General features: G+C 41.2%; 1 protein-coding gene across 2 annotated transcripts in view; it reads right to left on the bottom strand.

Annotated features, from left to right (window-relative positions):
• Positions 1–15,513, bottom strand: part of LOC104588556 (Methylthiotransferase) — a 36,152-nt gene that overhangs the window by 9,001 nt on the left and 11,638 nt on the right. For both annotated transcript variants that reach the window (XM_010246534.3, XM_010246535.3), the window contains 3 exons: positions 3,944–4,152; positions 3,687–3,795; positions 2,574–2,666 (listed from right to left, as the gene is read on the bottom strand). In XM_010246534.3, the coding sequence (XP_010244836.1) occupies positions 2,574–2,666; positions 3,687–3,795; positions 3,944–4,152 (411 nt within the window). The remainder of the gene's footprint in view (positions 1–2,573; positions 2,667–3,686; positions 3,796–3,943; positions 4,153–15,513) is intronic.

Genomic DNA, 15,513 nt, shown 5'->3' with positions numbered 1-15,513 from the left:
TTGGGAAGTTTTCCATGGGAAAGTAAACACTTTAGACAACCTACAAAAGAGAAGACCTTTTCTCTGTATTTCTCCTAATTGGTGTATCCTCTGTAGAGCTCACGGTGAGGATTGTTACCATCTATTAGTATCTTGTCCCTTTTCTGCAAACCTTTGGGCTTGGCTACTTTCGTTGTTTGGGGGTAGTTGGAGTCTACCAGCAGAAGTTCACATACTCTTCAACCATTCTACCTTTTATTGGCCTACAAAAATAGGAAGAATTATGTGGAGATGTGCTCGTGCTGCATTGACTTGGACTCTTTGGGAAGAGAGGAATCTCAGAATTTTTCAAGATAAGGAAAGGAACAGCCATGATTTGAAAGACTGTGTGTTAAACAGGGCAATACATTGGCTGAAGACCTTGGAAATCTTTCATCAATTCTCCTTTGATGACATTTGGAGAAATTGATCAGCAGTAGCAAGGTGTTCATCTTTAAAGGCCAAATCAATTACAAGCTGGTCTCCTCCACCCGAAGGCTCAATTAAGTTGAACTTTGATGGAAGCAGCATAGGTAATCCAGGATTATCCGGAGTGGGGGTGCTTTGAGAAATGAGAAGGGAGAGATTTTGTTGCTCTACTCAGGTCCTTTGGGAATTGGGAATTCCATCAGGGCAGAACTTTTAGCTGTTGTACAAGGGGTCCAATTTGCAAACCAGCTGGGGGTACAACAACTAATAATCGAGGGGGATTCCAAAGTGGTGGTGGGTTGGTTGAAAAATTCTGAAGAGGCTATGTGGCGATACAAGAATGAAATGAAGAAATTTAGTTGGTTGACAAGGAATATGTTGGTCACTGTACAGTGGGTGGGGAGATCAAGAAATACCTTGTCAAATGTGTTAGCTAAGCAAGGAGTAAATAGGGAAGAATTATTTTGGACTCAGTTGTGATTCTTGTTTTTCTTTCCTAGTTTACTTGTAAGTTTCAATGAGGGGTTGCAGCTCGTGCCTCTCACTGGGATGGTGTATGAACTCACTCTAATTTGCTTCTGAATCAATAAACTTATTATTATTCATCAAAAAAAAGAGGAGAGACTCCTTGGTGACCTATCTAATTGTTTATGTTGATTACATTGTGGTTATTAGTAATGATACTTAGGAAGTGACTAGTCTCAAAAGATTTCTCAATACTAAATTTGAGATCAAAGACTTGGGTGACCTCATATATTTCTTAGGAATTGAGGTGGCTCAGTCTAAGGATGGTATTTTCATTTCTCAACGCAAGTATGTTCTTGATTTACTAGCGGAATTGATAAACTTGGTGCTAAACCGGCTTCCACTCCTATTGACTTAAATCATAAGCTCTCAGCTACTGAGGTGAATTGTTTACTAACCGGGGAGTGTTTCAAAGACTACTTGGGAAGTTGTTGTATATTTGCATGACCCGGCCAGATATTTCTTATGCGATGAGTGTCATTAACCAGTTCATGCATTCCCCCAGAGATACACATTTAGCAGTTGCAAAGGGTTTTGTGTTACTTGAAAGGTACTCTGGGGAAAGGTATCTTGTTTGCTAAGCATGGACACATGAAGGTGGAAGCATACACTGATGCTGACTACACTGAATGTATTGATGATAGGAGATCTACTTCAGGATACTGTGCTATGGTGGCAGAGAACACTAATTCCTAGAGGAGTAACAAGTAGTCTGTAGTGGCCAGATCCTCAACTAAGGCAGGGTACAGGGCAATGGAACATTAAGTTTCAGAATTATTGTGGCTTAGGTCACTTTTGGAAGAATTGGGTATTGATTGTGAGAAGCCAAGGATTCTATATTGTGATAACCAGGCAGCTATTAACATTGCTCATAATCCAGTCCAGCATGACAAAACTAAGCACATAGAGGTTGACAAACAATTTATACAGAAAAGAGTTGCTTCAGGGGAGGTCTGCTTGCCATTTGTTGCTTTCGAAGAACAGATAGTCGATGTTTTGACAAAAGGTGTTCCAAAAGGGAAGTTGATACATTATATAAGCAAACCGGGCATGATTAATATCTATACTCAGCTTGAGGGGGAGTGTAGAGAGACTAGGCTGAATGGGCCCTAGTGCTTGTTCTCTTGTTAAGTAGTGTTCTTTTTATTACTTATGTTTTAATGGGCCTTTCTTTATGGGCCTGCTAGTTTCTTTTTAGTTTTCTTTTAAGTTATTGATAAGCTGGCTGCCCACTTAAGGGCAGGTTTGTAATTAACCTTGATTAAGTCTGATTAATAAAAGATTAGTAAGAGAGAGAGAATTATCGAACTCTCTTCTTCCTCTTCTTCTTCTCAACCTTCTTGTTCCTCCTGTTTTCCCCTTTTTTCTTTTCTTTTTGTTGCTGTAATCAGAAACTAATCTCAGATTTGGAGGACTGAACCACATATAATGGAACCAAGTAATAACTAGAGCTATATCATGTATCAATCATCATCATCTAAGCCTTGTCCCAACCATATGGGATTGGCTACATAAATCCTGTTTTGTCATTCCATTCAGCTACATCACGCATCAATATTTGATTAGAAACAAAGGTGGTAACAGAGATCAAAACAGCATACCAGGTCTGGGATAGAACTGTGAAATATGAACTTGAGGAAACTTGTACTCGTTAATAAGGCCGACTGTTTGAGAAAAATCTTCATCAGTTTCACCTAAAAATGCAACAAATTAGTACTTTCTCACAAATATTCTTATTCCCTTGAACAATTTTGAGCTAAAACATGCTCCAATCTACTATTTTCCTTCTTGGAGATGTCAACACAATCAATAACTGAATAAACATTGTTAAAAGCAAGAATCAATAAAGGGCAGTATAGACTCCATTCCATGATGGCAAGCATACAAGAATTAAATAAATCATACACAACAGAAGTAGAAGATCCTCCAAGATAGCTGACCTTCAATATTGCTGACTCTTTTTGGAAAAATAACCTGATTACTTTATTAAAGCATATAAGCATCCCTGAAGAGGATTATCAAGTCGGTATGCAGACCTTGGGATCCATCTGAACTAGTCGTCCATTCTAAATGTGCCTAGTGCTCAGGATCCTTAGATAGGTCTTGCATCAATCTTATCACAACCTGGGAATCCCATCCCAACTCCCCACCCCACCCCCACAGCATGATTTTTGCTCAGATCCCAAGCAGATAAACAATTTGAGAGCCTGCTAGAGGTCCAGGATCTGCATTCTGATTGTGTACATATCGCTCTTTTGAATGTATTTGTTTGCAATAATGAACTATAAACTTTAACCAAAACATCAAAAAGAAAGGAAACATCCACAAGAATTAACTACAAACAGATCTTCTATTAGGCAGAAACTTTTTGGATATTGATATTACTAATGTGCTATAGACTAGTTTAGTGGAACATGCATTTGCATGTGTGTGTGTGTGAGAGAGAGAGAGAGAGAAAGTGGAAAACGAGGAAAAAAAAGAAATAAAATTTTGGAATGCCATTTTAATATGAGGCCAAAGAAAAGTATAAGCATTATATAGTAAAGAACAGGGTTATAAATCATATCTCAAAAACCAGAAATGTTCCCTACAAGGAACACATCAGGTGCAAGGCCATGTTTTTACACATTTTAATAGGTACTACCAAAAAACAATAAAGATAATAAAGAAGTAGACAAGGCTGCCAAAGTTTTAACTATGCTATGCACACTAACCAGGAAATCCACAAATAATATCAGTAGCAATCTGCATCCCAGGTACAAGTCGCATCAAAGTATCTACAACAATTCTGAATTCACTCACAGTATATTCCCGATTCATTGCCTGAAAAATGAGAGAAGTCATTTTTTCAGGAGCCTACATACAACAACTGCACCTCTAAAGCTAGTAGACCCTAAGTTTACATTTTTAATATGGCTGTTGACCAAGTATTTCAGAAGAAACAATATAATCACATTGACTTTGCACTTACAGTCAGAATTGAGTCACTTCCAGATTGAACAGGTACATGAAGAAAGGAATATACACACGGATGAGACAGAACGTTGGCTATCTCTTCTAAGTACTCAAGAATAAAAGGAGGATTAGTCATTCCAATGCGAAGCATTGTACTCCTGTCAGGGGGAAGTTCCGCAACAATAGCATTAAGCAAAATTGGAAGATTAACCCCAATATCACGACCTGCAGAAGATCCAGAAACCTAGGCTTATTCAAGATATAAATAAGCCATTCATTGTAATGCAAATAAACCCAAGAAAGAGAACAAATTCTTTCAGATGTAAAAGATGAGAAAATTGGTGAAAAACGTAGACATGTCACTTAACCCCCAAATAATGACCTGCAGAAGATCCAGAACCCTAGAACTTATTCAAGATATATTTGTAATGATGTAGATAAACCCAAGAAAGAGAATAAATTCTTTCCATGTACAAGATGTGAAAATTGGTGAAAAACATAGACATTCACTTTTATTAGTTATTCTGCTCTTAATGATGGTAACAGTTCAATACATGGCATGTCTACGAAAATAATAAAACTTAAACCTTTATATCTTAGGGTGGATAATGCTCTTTAAATGTCCTATTACTAGCTGGCCATTGAAATGTCTAGGTATGCCTTTAGGAGCCAGCCCTTGGGAAGGAAGTTTTTGGATCCCAATCATTGAAAGATGTGCCAAGAAATTATCAGCTTGGAGGAGGAATTGTCTCTAGGGGGTCACATCACCTTAATTAAGTTGACCTTACCAAACCTCCCAGTTTTCTTCCTTTCATTCTTTAAGATGACACATAGGGAGGTGCTGAAAGTAGAGAAGATCATGAGAGAGTTCCTGTGGGAGTCAAGAGAAGGAAGAAAATATCACTTGGTGAGGTGGGACATAGTATGCAAAAGTAAGGAGCAAGGGGGTTTGGGGATTGGTAATATAGAGAAGAAGAACACAGCTCTGTTGGGTAAATAGCTTTGGAGATGGCCTTTAGAGAGAGAGGCTTTGGCATAAGGTTATAGGAAGTATTCATGGATGTGCACCTAGAGGTTGGGATGCTGGAGTGTCTCGACGGGCTACTTTGAACTCTCTGTGGAAGGCTAGTCATAGTATCCTTCCCCAATTCCTCAGCCTAATCAAGTATGATGTGTGTACTAGAGATTGGGTTTTTTCTTGGAAGACACCTGGATCAGTAACTCCATCCTTAGTGATGGAACACCCAATCTAATAAAACACAAGATACAAATAGGCCCAGTTACTAAGGCCCATTAACTAGAGACTCTAATACCCAGCCCAGACAAGAGAATAACAACATATCAGCCGAACCAACACTCCCCCTCAAGCTAAGCATGGATGTCAATCATGTTTAGCTTGCCCAGTAAGTCCAAAAATTTCCCTGTGGTTAGCCCTTTAGTTAAAACATCTGCAATTTGCATCTCTGAGGGAGTGTAAGGAATGTAGAGTTCTCTTGTGACTATTCTTTCTCTAACAAAATGGTGGTCTGTCTCAATATGTTTTGTTCTATTATGTTGCACTGGGTTATTTGCAATGTTGAGAGCAGCCTTGTTGTCGCAGTACAACTTGAGAGGACACTCAACCTTCACTCCCAGTTCACCAAGAAGAATTTTAAGCCACAACAGTTCCGCAACACCATGAGCCATAGCTCGATATTCTGCTTCTGCACTAGACCTTGCAATAACATTCTGTTTTTTACTTCTCCATGTAACTAGATTTCCCCCAACAAAAGTGCAGTAACGTGAAGTCAACTTTCTGTCACCCACAGAACCAGCCCAATCTGCATCAGTATATCCTTCAACTTCAATTCTATTGTTTTTTCTGAACAGAATCCCTTTCCCAGGGCAAGACTTCAAATATCTGAGAATTCTTTCTACAGCCTTCATGTGAGGAATTTTGGGATTGTGCATAAACTGACTAACAACATGAACGGCATAAGCAATGTCGGGACGAGTGAGGGACAAGTAAATTAACTTCCCCACTAAGTGCAAGTGGGAGCTGTTAGACAGTTGTATGCCCTTGGCTTCAATCAGAATTATGTACATTATGAATTTATTGTAAATGAATAAAGTACACATTTGATTCATGTTCCTGTGGTGTGTTTCTGTGTAATACCCTTAAACTGGACACTTAATGAGACTTGTGTTAGTTTAGAATGTTCACAGCCATTGGGTAAGTCTGGGGAGATTTATCCTGCCAAGGCTGACACTGATGTGCGGCCAACTGTTGGGGTGGCTTGTCTCAGCTACTAGGGTGAGACCCGAAGCACATGCAGTGTAGGATTAATAGAACCTCTGAACCGGACCAGATTTTCAGTATTGCCTTGGACCTTAGATATAGATGGGCAAAACTGGAAAGTTACACCTGACCCCTAGACTCGATTATGATACTACACTAGGTGCTGGATTGGGCTGTCTTTGATGTACCAATCAGTGAGATCCTTAGCAGGGGTCAAAACCTGGGTATGTTGGGACAGTCCGAGAATTCATCTAAGTGGGTGATCATAGTGACAGGATCAGCCCCTTTGTCGGACAAAGGTAATGATCGGGGGATGCACTCTCTCTAATGGAAACCAAGACTGCCGGCAACCGATTTCAATTGTTGAGATTTTGTTTTACAAAATATATTTATATATAAAGATATATATGTTATGGTTTCGAAATGATTTGCAAAAGGTTTTAATTCCCGAGATCCATGTAAGCGGAGAGTGCAACACTGTTCCTTGCAGTCGAGGGAGAGGTCCTCCCTTGTCGGGCAGTGTTTGATCATTATGGGCTGAGAGGTTAAGTGTAAAACCATTGAGGATAATACCTGATGGGCTAATCTTGCATCTGCCCACAGTCCCTGGGTGTTACAAGGTGGCTTGGCCCAAGGACCACTTAGGGTAAGTGTTGGGCCCATAGAGCCCACAAGATGGGTTTCAGGGGGTGCACTGTCCATAACAATGTATTCGGCCAGGCCTTGTAACAAAAGCTGGGCTGAACCCATGTGGCTGATGTGTAAATCAATGTTTGGGTCCCACGCCATACAAGGAAGCCCAACTAGGCAGCAATTTGGAAGGCTAAGTGAGTATATAACCTTAAATGGGCCTTAAGCCCATTTCGAACTGGGCTGATTTGATCAGTCACTTAAAGAGGCGAATTCTGAGATGGATCAGCTGATAGAATTGAGCCTAGACCCTATCCACTTAGAGAGTCCAAGATCTAAATGATATTTAGATCTAGAAGCCTCCTAATTAGATTAGGAGATGGCTGATCTGATCTGCAGATAAGATAAGGGTTATCCCTTATCACTTAAAGGGACTTCTAATCCAAATATGATTTGGATTAGCAACTCCTAATGGGATTAGGAGTTGATCCCTTTAAGACCTTTAAGATTATGAAAGAAAGAAAGGGGCGATACACAGTTAGTGATTGATGTTCAATTCTCTTCAGAGCTGAAGATCACAAAAAGAGAGATTTCTGCACCCTACGAATTCTCTCTTGCCGCCTCCTTCCTGCTGCCGCCATCACCTTCAGTTCGATCTCCAGTTCTTGGGAGAAATCAAGATCTGATCTTGATTCCAATCTTTTGGGAAAAGGTTGGTTGGAGCTGTACTCACAAGCCGTCCAGTTGATTCTTGTGAAGGGTCAAAGTTCTTTTGGAAGAACATTGCTGATTCTACTCCATCCTGCACTGCGCCATCTTCAGTGGGAGCAGATTTTGGATCCTTCCTTGGGCGTGAACACCTCCATTGAGAGATATTGCTTCTCTGTATCAGGTACATCCTCCCTCCTACTCCTTTTGGTTCTTGATTCAAGATTGATCCTTGAAAAACATGTTTTTCAAATATAAGGAATTCGATTCCCTGCAAAGATGGGAGAAATTTTTGAAATTCGCCCAATCCATTCCGCAAGACTTGGGCGTCCATGTGATGGATATCCCATCCCTTCAGTGGTACCAGAGCCCAGATCAAATCTTGAATCAATTTAATTCAGATCTGAACCTGCGCAAATGGGCAGAAGGTGTTCTACCCGATTTGCGCAGATATGGGTTTTGGGAAATTTGTTCCCAAAATTAATAGCCGAATAATCTGAAATTAATTTTATATAAATCTAATTATTGTTTAGAATAGTTCTTTATGATTTTCTTGATTTATGGGTTGTTCGTACAAAAGGAGATCGAATTCTTGGTTTGCGCAGGGAACCTGCAAGATTTGCAGTTTCTTGATTTAATCATTACATTTGGTCTGTAAATATTTTTTTTTATTTTTTGACTCAATGTATTAGGTATTCGATCTGATGTAAATATAATAGAAATTAGGTTTTCTATTCATTTTATTTTTGAATCAAAGATGGCAGCGCAAGGAAGGAGATTTCGCAGATGTGACATTCGCTACCAGCGATTTGCAGTTTGTGAAACTGCATTCTGTGATCTAACCTCTGTTTTGCAGGATGGATTGTACGAACAGCCCTGGATTGATTGATTCTTGTTTTCTTTTATCAGTTCTTTAATTTCAGATTATTTTCTTGAATTAAAGATTTAATTAAAAATCAAACCCTAGACCCATTCGAACCAAGATTGGTTCAAATTGTTTGGACCGAATCTAGAGTTCGATTAAGGCTGTATATCAGCCCTAATTTTTGTTCATATGGGCCTAAGGATTGATAATTAATTGGATATTTAATTCGGCCCAACCTATAAGGCCCAGTTTTAAATTGTTAAAACTGCCAAAAGCCCACTTCAAAAGAACAAGCTATATGGGCTGAACTGGGTAACCCTGATTCAGCCCATATACCTAGATGATATTAATTGTTATTATTATGGATTCAAATGGACTTCAAATGGGCTTTTACAGATAATTAATTGATTGGATCAATTCCTCCCTGCATGTGATGTATGGATGTGTGATGTGCTACGTTCATGGGCCATAAGTGCTTGGCCCATGCAGATTCGATAGTGGCTCTTGCGCACACCATGGCTGAATGCACATCATTGCCATGGTGTCCCTTTTGGTCATTGGATGACCTCCCTCAATGGTGGGCCCCACACCTCCTGAAGATGTTACATGCGTAACCCTAGCCGATTTAGGCCCACCAAAATCTGGCTTTATGAAAGTCTGTGGGAGCCACTTTGGTTTGACCTAAAATAAACTAGGACGTAATTCTTGTTCCCTCCAGTAAATATGAGTGCACGTGATAGGGAGATTCATGTGATGAACTCTATAAAGGCCTTCCATCATTAGCATGAGGATGGGTCCTTCAATAATGAGGAAACGCACCAGAAAATGGGCTATCCATTTGCTGTTGGGCTTGTCTAAGTGTTTCATAAGATGATAGGGGCGTCATAAACCGATGTGGGAGGGGCTTCACCAGAAAATGGGAACTCTCTCACGGTACCTTGGCGTTCACGAATATGATGGGTGAACACTCACTGGACAGAAAGGTTTACCTGAAAACGGCTCTGAACCTTGTCTGACAGAGGCCAAAGGGAAAACTCATATGATGAGTGGACATGATCCTTTACAGAAAGGTGGTGGGGTTTTGCAGCTGAAACAGTTGGCTCCATGCACCCTACGTGGTTTCCCACATTTCCAGAGACAAGTCGTTGTCTCCGTCCCTAAGCAGGAGGGAAAACTCAGAGATGAACAAATGGGAATGGAACATAGATTAAAATCCATGTCTATGATTTGAACATGAATCAAATAAGGTTGTGGACTGATATTTGTTGTTTTATCAGAAAATGGCAAACGGACAATTTGCAAAGCTTCTTGACGACAACAAGCTTAAGGGCCCAAACTATGCCGACTGGTACCGTAACCTAATGCTGGTTTTAACATCTGAAAAATTGGACAAGGTAGTCAAGTCTCCTGCCCCGGAACGTCCGGGTGATAGGGCTTCTGAAGCCCGTAGGAGAGAATTCCAAGATTGGGAGGATAAAAACTCCCTAGCCCGCTGCTATGTCGTTGCTTCTTTGGACAACTCAATACAGAGGCAGTTCGATCAGATCGAACTCGCTAAGGACATATTGGACAGTCTGAAAACAATGTACGAAGAGCAAAACCGTTCTACTCGGCATAAGGTCTTGAAAATGTTCATGACCGCTCAGATGTCCAAGGGGCAGAAAGTTCACGACCATTGTCTTCGGATGATGGGATACATTAACGAACTGGAAGCCCTTGGACCTGAGCTAGATCTTGGCACTCAAGTAGATGCCATTCTGAACTCCTTGCCCTCTTCCTTCAATGGGTTCATATTAAACTACAATATGAACAAGCTGAATGTCAGCGTCCAAGAGCTAAGCAACATGTTGCAAAGGGCCAATGACTTACTTAAGAAGGATGAGCCTGTGGTGATGCTTGTTGAAGCTAACAAAACGGGCAAGAAAAAGAGGAAGGCAAAGAAACCTCAGAAAAAGACTACCAAGCCCAAGAAGCAGAAGGACAGGACAGCAGATGCATGTCACTTCTGCAAACAAACTGGCCAATGGAAGAGGAACTGTCCTCAGTACCTGGAATCCAAGAAAGGTAATTTCGAATCTTGTGTCATAGAAACTAACTTATTGGTGGCTTCTGCGTCCTGGTGTATTGACTCCGGGGCTTCAACTCATGCGTGTAACTCACTGCAGGGGTTCAAGGTAAGCAGAAGGCTGAATGATGGAGAAGTGATGCTCTACTTGGGGACTTCTGCAAGCGTTGCAGCTACGGCAATAGGCACCGTAGAATTAAAATTTAGAGAAGGAAATATTGTACTTAAAGATTGTCATTTTGTGCAAAATCTAAGAAGAAATTTGATTTCTGTCTCAAAACTGTGTGCGGATGGATATTCTGTCTTTTTCAGTAATACGATTACTATTAAAAGAAACAATAAATTCATCGCATACGGGAAACTGGAAAACGGTCTCTATGTTCTACATCCTTCTCTAGAAACTAACATAGCCGAAACTACGTCGGCCGAAATCCCCAAGAAAAGAGCACGTGATACAGTTAATCCCACGTGCCTGTGGCATTACCGACTTGGCCATATCGATATTGACGGAATCACAAGACTGGTAAAGGATGGTCCTTTGGATTTTCTAACTGTAGAAGATCTTCCCACTTATGAGCCTTGCCTTCAGAGTAAGATGACAAAGAGGCCATTTATCGGTAAGCCTGAAAGATGTACTGGCACGCTTGACCTTATACATACTGATGTATGTGGTCCCCTGAGTGTTAGGACCCGTAACCTGAAGTCGACTTTCTATCACCCACAGAACCAGCCCAATTTGCATCAGTATATCCTTCAACTTCAATTTTATTGTTTTTTCTGGACAGAATCCCTTTCCCAGGGCAAGACTTCAAATATCTGAGAATTCTTTCTATAGCCTTCATGTGAGGAATTTTGGGATTGTGCATAAACTGGCTAACAACATGAACGGCATAAGCAATGTCGGGACAAGTGAGGGACAAGTAAATTATCTTCCCCACTAACTTCTGGTATCTCTCCTTATCAGGGTAGTCCTCTCCCACTGACTCCTGTAGACCATGATTCGGTTCTATTGGAGTATCTGCTGGCCTGCACCCCAATATGCCTCTCTTGTAGAAGGTCAAGGATGTATTTCCGTTGACATATATAGATGCCCTCTTTGGATCTAGCAACTTCAATCCCTAGGAAGTACCTCAGTTGACCCAGGTCTTTGATTTCAAATTCAGCAGCTAGGACCTCCTTCAGTCTGTTGATCTCCTCCTTATCATCCCCAGTAATTACCATATCATCTACATAGACGATAAGAGCAGTAAGTTTCCCACTCCTCTTCTTTATAAATAGAGTATGATCTGCCCCGCTTTGAGTATAACCACCTTTCTTCATAGCTCCACATAGCTTCTCAAACCAGGCACAAGGGGACTGTTTAAGGCCATATAGTGCCTTTCTTAGTCTACACACTTTTCTGCCAAATTCATAACCTGGTGGAGGATCCATGAATACCTCCTCATGTAGATCACCATTTAAAAAAGCATTCTTCACATCCAACTGATGAAGCTCCCATGAGAAGTTTGCAGCTAATGAGAGTAGGACTCTGATAGTGTTGAGTTTTGCTACGGGAGCAAATATTCCTTTTGAGTAAACCCCTTTGCCACGAGTCTAGCCTTGTATCTTTCAATGGACCCGTCCTCCCTATGCTTCACGGTGAACACCCACTTGCATCCAACAGTACCTTTCCCTTCTGGTAGATCTACTAGTTCCCAAGTCCCTGTTTCATCAAGGCCTTCATTTCTTCATTCATGGCCTCTTTCCACCTTGGGTCAGACACAACCTCAAAGTACCTAGTAGGAACATGCACAAAAGAGAGAGCAGACACAAAAGAACAATAACTAGGGGACAAGTGTGAGTAAGACACAAAATCCGCAATAGGGTATCTGATAGTACAAGAACGAGTAGATTTACGAAGTGCAATTGGAAGATCCAAGTCAGAGGAATTGATAGGATTACCTTGAGTTACTGAGACAGGTTGATCCAAGTCCAATTGGTTGTTGTCATGAGTTGGAGGGCTCTTCTTCCTTCTATTGTAGGTAACTTTGATATCTTTCTGCTGCCTGTTGGAGCCTTTAGTAACATTTTCCACATCACTAGTAGTAGCTGGGCCAATGAGATCCTCACTAGATTCACCTGGGATACCACAACTAGGAGGATCAAGAGGAGAAGATGGAAGATCCGAGGCAGAGAGAGGCGCAAAGAAATGGGGAATAGAAGAATCAACCGGAGGGTCCTCTTCCATCCTACTAGTCTCCCCCTGAAGAGGATTCGATGAAGACTGGAAGTAGGATTGAGACACAAAGAACACCACATCTTTTGTGACATATCTTTTCTTGGTGACTAGATCATAACACTTGTATCCCTTCTGAGTAGGAGAATAACCCAAGAAGATTCCCTTTGTAGCTCGAGGATCCAGTTTTGTCTTCTTTGGATCTTTGACATGTATGAAACATACACACCCAAAGACCCTCGGTGGAAGAGAAAAAACGGGGAGATGAAGGCAAAGAACCGAAAATGGAATCTTCATTCCCAAGACCTTAAATGGCATTTGGTTTATCAGATATGATGTAGTGAAGATTGCCTGAGACCAATAGACTTTTGGAACCTTGTGCTGAAATAATAAAGCTCGTGCAGTCTCCAATAAGTGTTTATTCTTGCGCTCAGCAACCCCATTCTGTTGGAGGGTACTAGCACAAGATGACTGGTGAATCATTCCCGCATCCTCCATAAACAAGTTTAAGGATCTTTCGAAATATTCAGCAGCATTATCTAACCTGAATTGCTTGATTTTCTTGCCAAATTGTGTTTCAATCATTTTGCAAAATGCCATGGTTACCCGCAGCACTTCATCTCATGTCCTTAATAAGTAGACCCATGTGCATCAAGAATAGTGGTCAATAAAACTGATAAAGTATCGATAGCCATCCACAGAAACAATGGGAGAAAGACCCCAAACATCAGAATGCACTAAGTCAAAAGGTGCTTGAATTTCATTACTAGAAGTTGAGTACACAGTTCTACACTGTTTTGATAATTGACAGACTTCACAAACTAACTTTTGACTTGACACACCTTGAAACAATTCCGAAAACAACATTTCCAATGACGAGAACTGTAAATGACCTAGTCTAGCATGCCACAGGTGCAGCTTAGATAATGACTCCACATTAAATTGGCCACTAGTAGTAAATGTTTGAAGGGCTGAACCGATGTCTGCATCCAGGTAGTAGAGGCCTCCTCGCTCATGACCGCTCCCAATCGTTCTCTTCGTCAAACTGTCCTGAAAAACACAATGGGTATGAAAAAAGGTTATGCTACAATTCAAGTTCTTGGTAAGTTTTGAAACAGATAAAAGATTTGAAGAGAGATTAGGAACATGTAAGACAGATTTGAAGGAGATGTCCTTGCTTAGGTCAACCACTCCTTTCCTAGATATGATAGAGAGGGAACCATCAGCAAACTTCATCTTGTCTTGACCAGACATTAAATGATAGGAAGAGAATAAGGAAGACATGTGAGTCATGTGGTCAGTTGCACCGGAATCAATAATCCAAGAGGCTGGATCAATGGAATTAGTTGCACTAAAGGCTGAAACAATACCTGATCTGGCAAGAGAGGTGGAAGCAAGAGAATTTGTCCTTAGGCGGGCCAGTGCCCAGCTAAGTACCTCTACCTCATCAGTTGTGAAATCCATAGGCCCATGTCCTTGGGAACTGGTAGTCTATCCCGAAGAAGAGGAAGCAACTGTGGATGAGTGTTTGGAACCTCCATCACTGTGACTTGCTGCTAGGTTACCACTTGCCGAATGGCCCTTCTGGTGCTTCTTCTCTTTCCTCAATGCTGCTAGTTTCAAATGAGGGTAGAGAACCCAACAGTTCTCTTTCACATGTTTTTCTCCCCCACAGTGAGTGCACCTCAGGTGTCTCTTGTCAGAGAACTTGTTCCCCCTTTGGCTTGTAGAAATGAGAGTTGAATGTTCTATAGACTCCTCTACTGATTTAGTCTGGGCATCAACTAGCATCTCCTTTCTTCTCACCTCTTCATTTCTCACAAGATAGTAGACATGATGTAGATCAGGCATCTCATCTCTTCCCAGAATTTGGGACCTTATGTTCTCATATACCGGATCTAGGCCAGTCAAAAATTTGAATGCTCTACCCTCTTCAACTTGTTTGTCGTGTTTCTCCTTATCTCTGGCATTCTCCCAGTCTATGATGAGGTGGTGATCCAGCTCTTCCCACAATCCTTCTAATGTAGCAAAGTATGTAGCAACACTCATGTCTCCCTGCTTCAGGGCAGCAATATCTCGATTCAGTCTATAGATTCGGGCATTATTCTTTTTCTGCCCATAGGTCTTAGACACCTTCTCCCATATCTTGGCAGTTGTGGAGAAGTGTTGAACCGTCCTAGCTACCCTGGGAGTCATTGAAGCAAGCAGCCAGGACATGACTATAGCATTCTCTCTTCTCCAAACAGCATATTCAGCACTCTCTATTTCGGGTTCTTTCTTCTACCCGTCCAAATAGCTTGTAAGATCCCGGGATGTGATAAATAGCATGGCCGAAACAGACCATTCCCTAAAGTTGCATTCATCAAGTAACACACTTGTTATCTGTAGGCTGTGCAAATTAGGGTTCTCCAGATTAGGAGACCTCCCACTAGTCCTAATATCTCTAGAAGAAACTTCCCCAGATATGGAAGACATCTTCTCCGACTTGCAAGAGTACCAAAACTGTCACACAGGTTATGTGAAACCTCTTCAGACTTCCGGACCTTGCAGCACTGTAATCTCAGACCTGAGGGTCTGTTTTAGGGCTGTAATACCCTTCCCACTCTGCTGTACTGCTCCACTCACTACTGTCGCAAGCTGCCACTACCAGTTGAAGTGCCGAGCCAAAAAATAAAAAAACTCTGCTGTGTTTGGCCACTGTTGTTGCAACCCTGACCTAGCTGTTGTGGCTTCTACCACACACCAATCACTGCTATCGCAGGTTAACCTTCACCCACAAACTGCTCTAGGACTGCTGAAATCAATCCTCTCTTCTAGATCTGTTT

Source organism: Nelumbo nucifera, chromosome 5, assembly GCF_055504915.1.
Source record: "Nelumbo nucifera cultivar China Antique chromosome 5, China Antique-T2T, whole genome shotgun sequence".
Lineage (NCBI taxonomy): Eukaryota > Viridiplantae > Streptophyta > Magnoliopsida > Proteales > Nelumbonaceae > Nelumbo > Nelumbo nucifera.
This window is presented reverse-complemented; position numbering and strand designations above follow the sequence as displayed.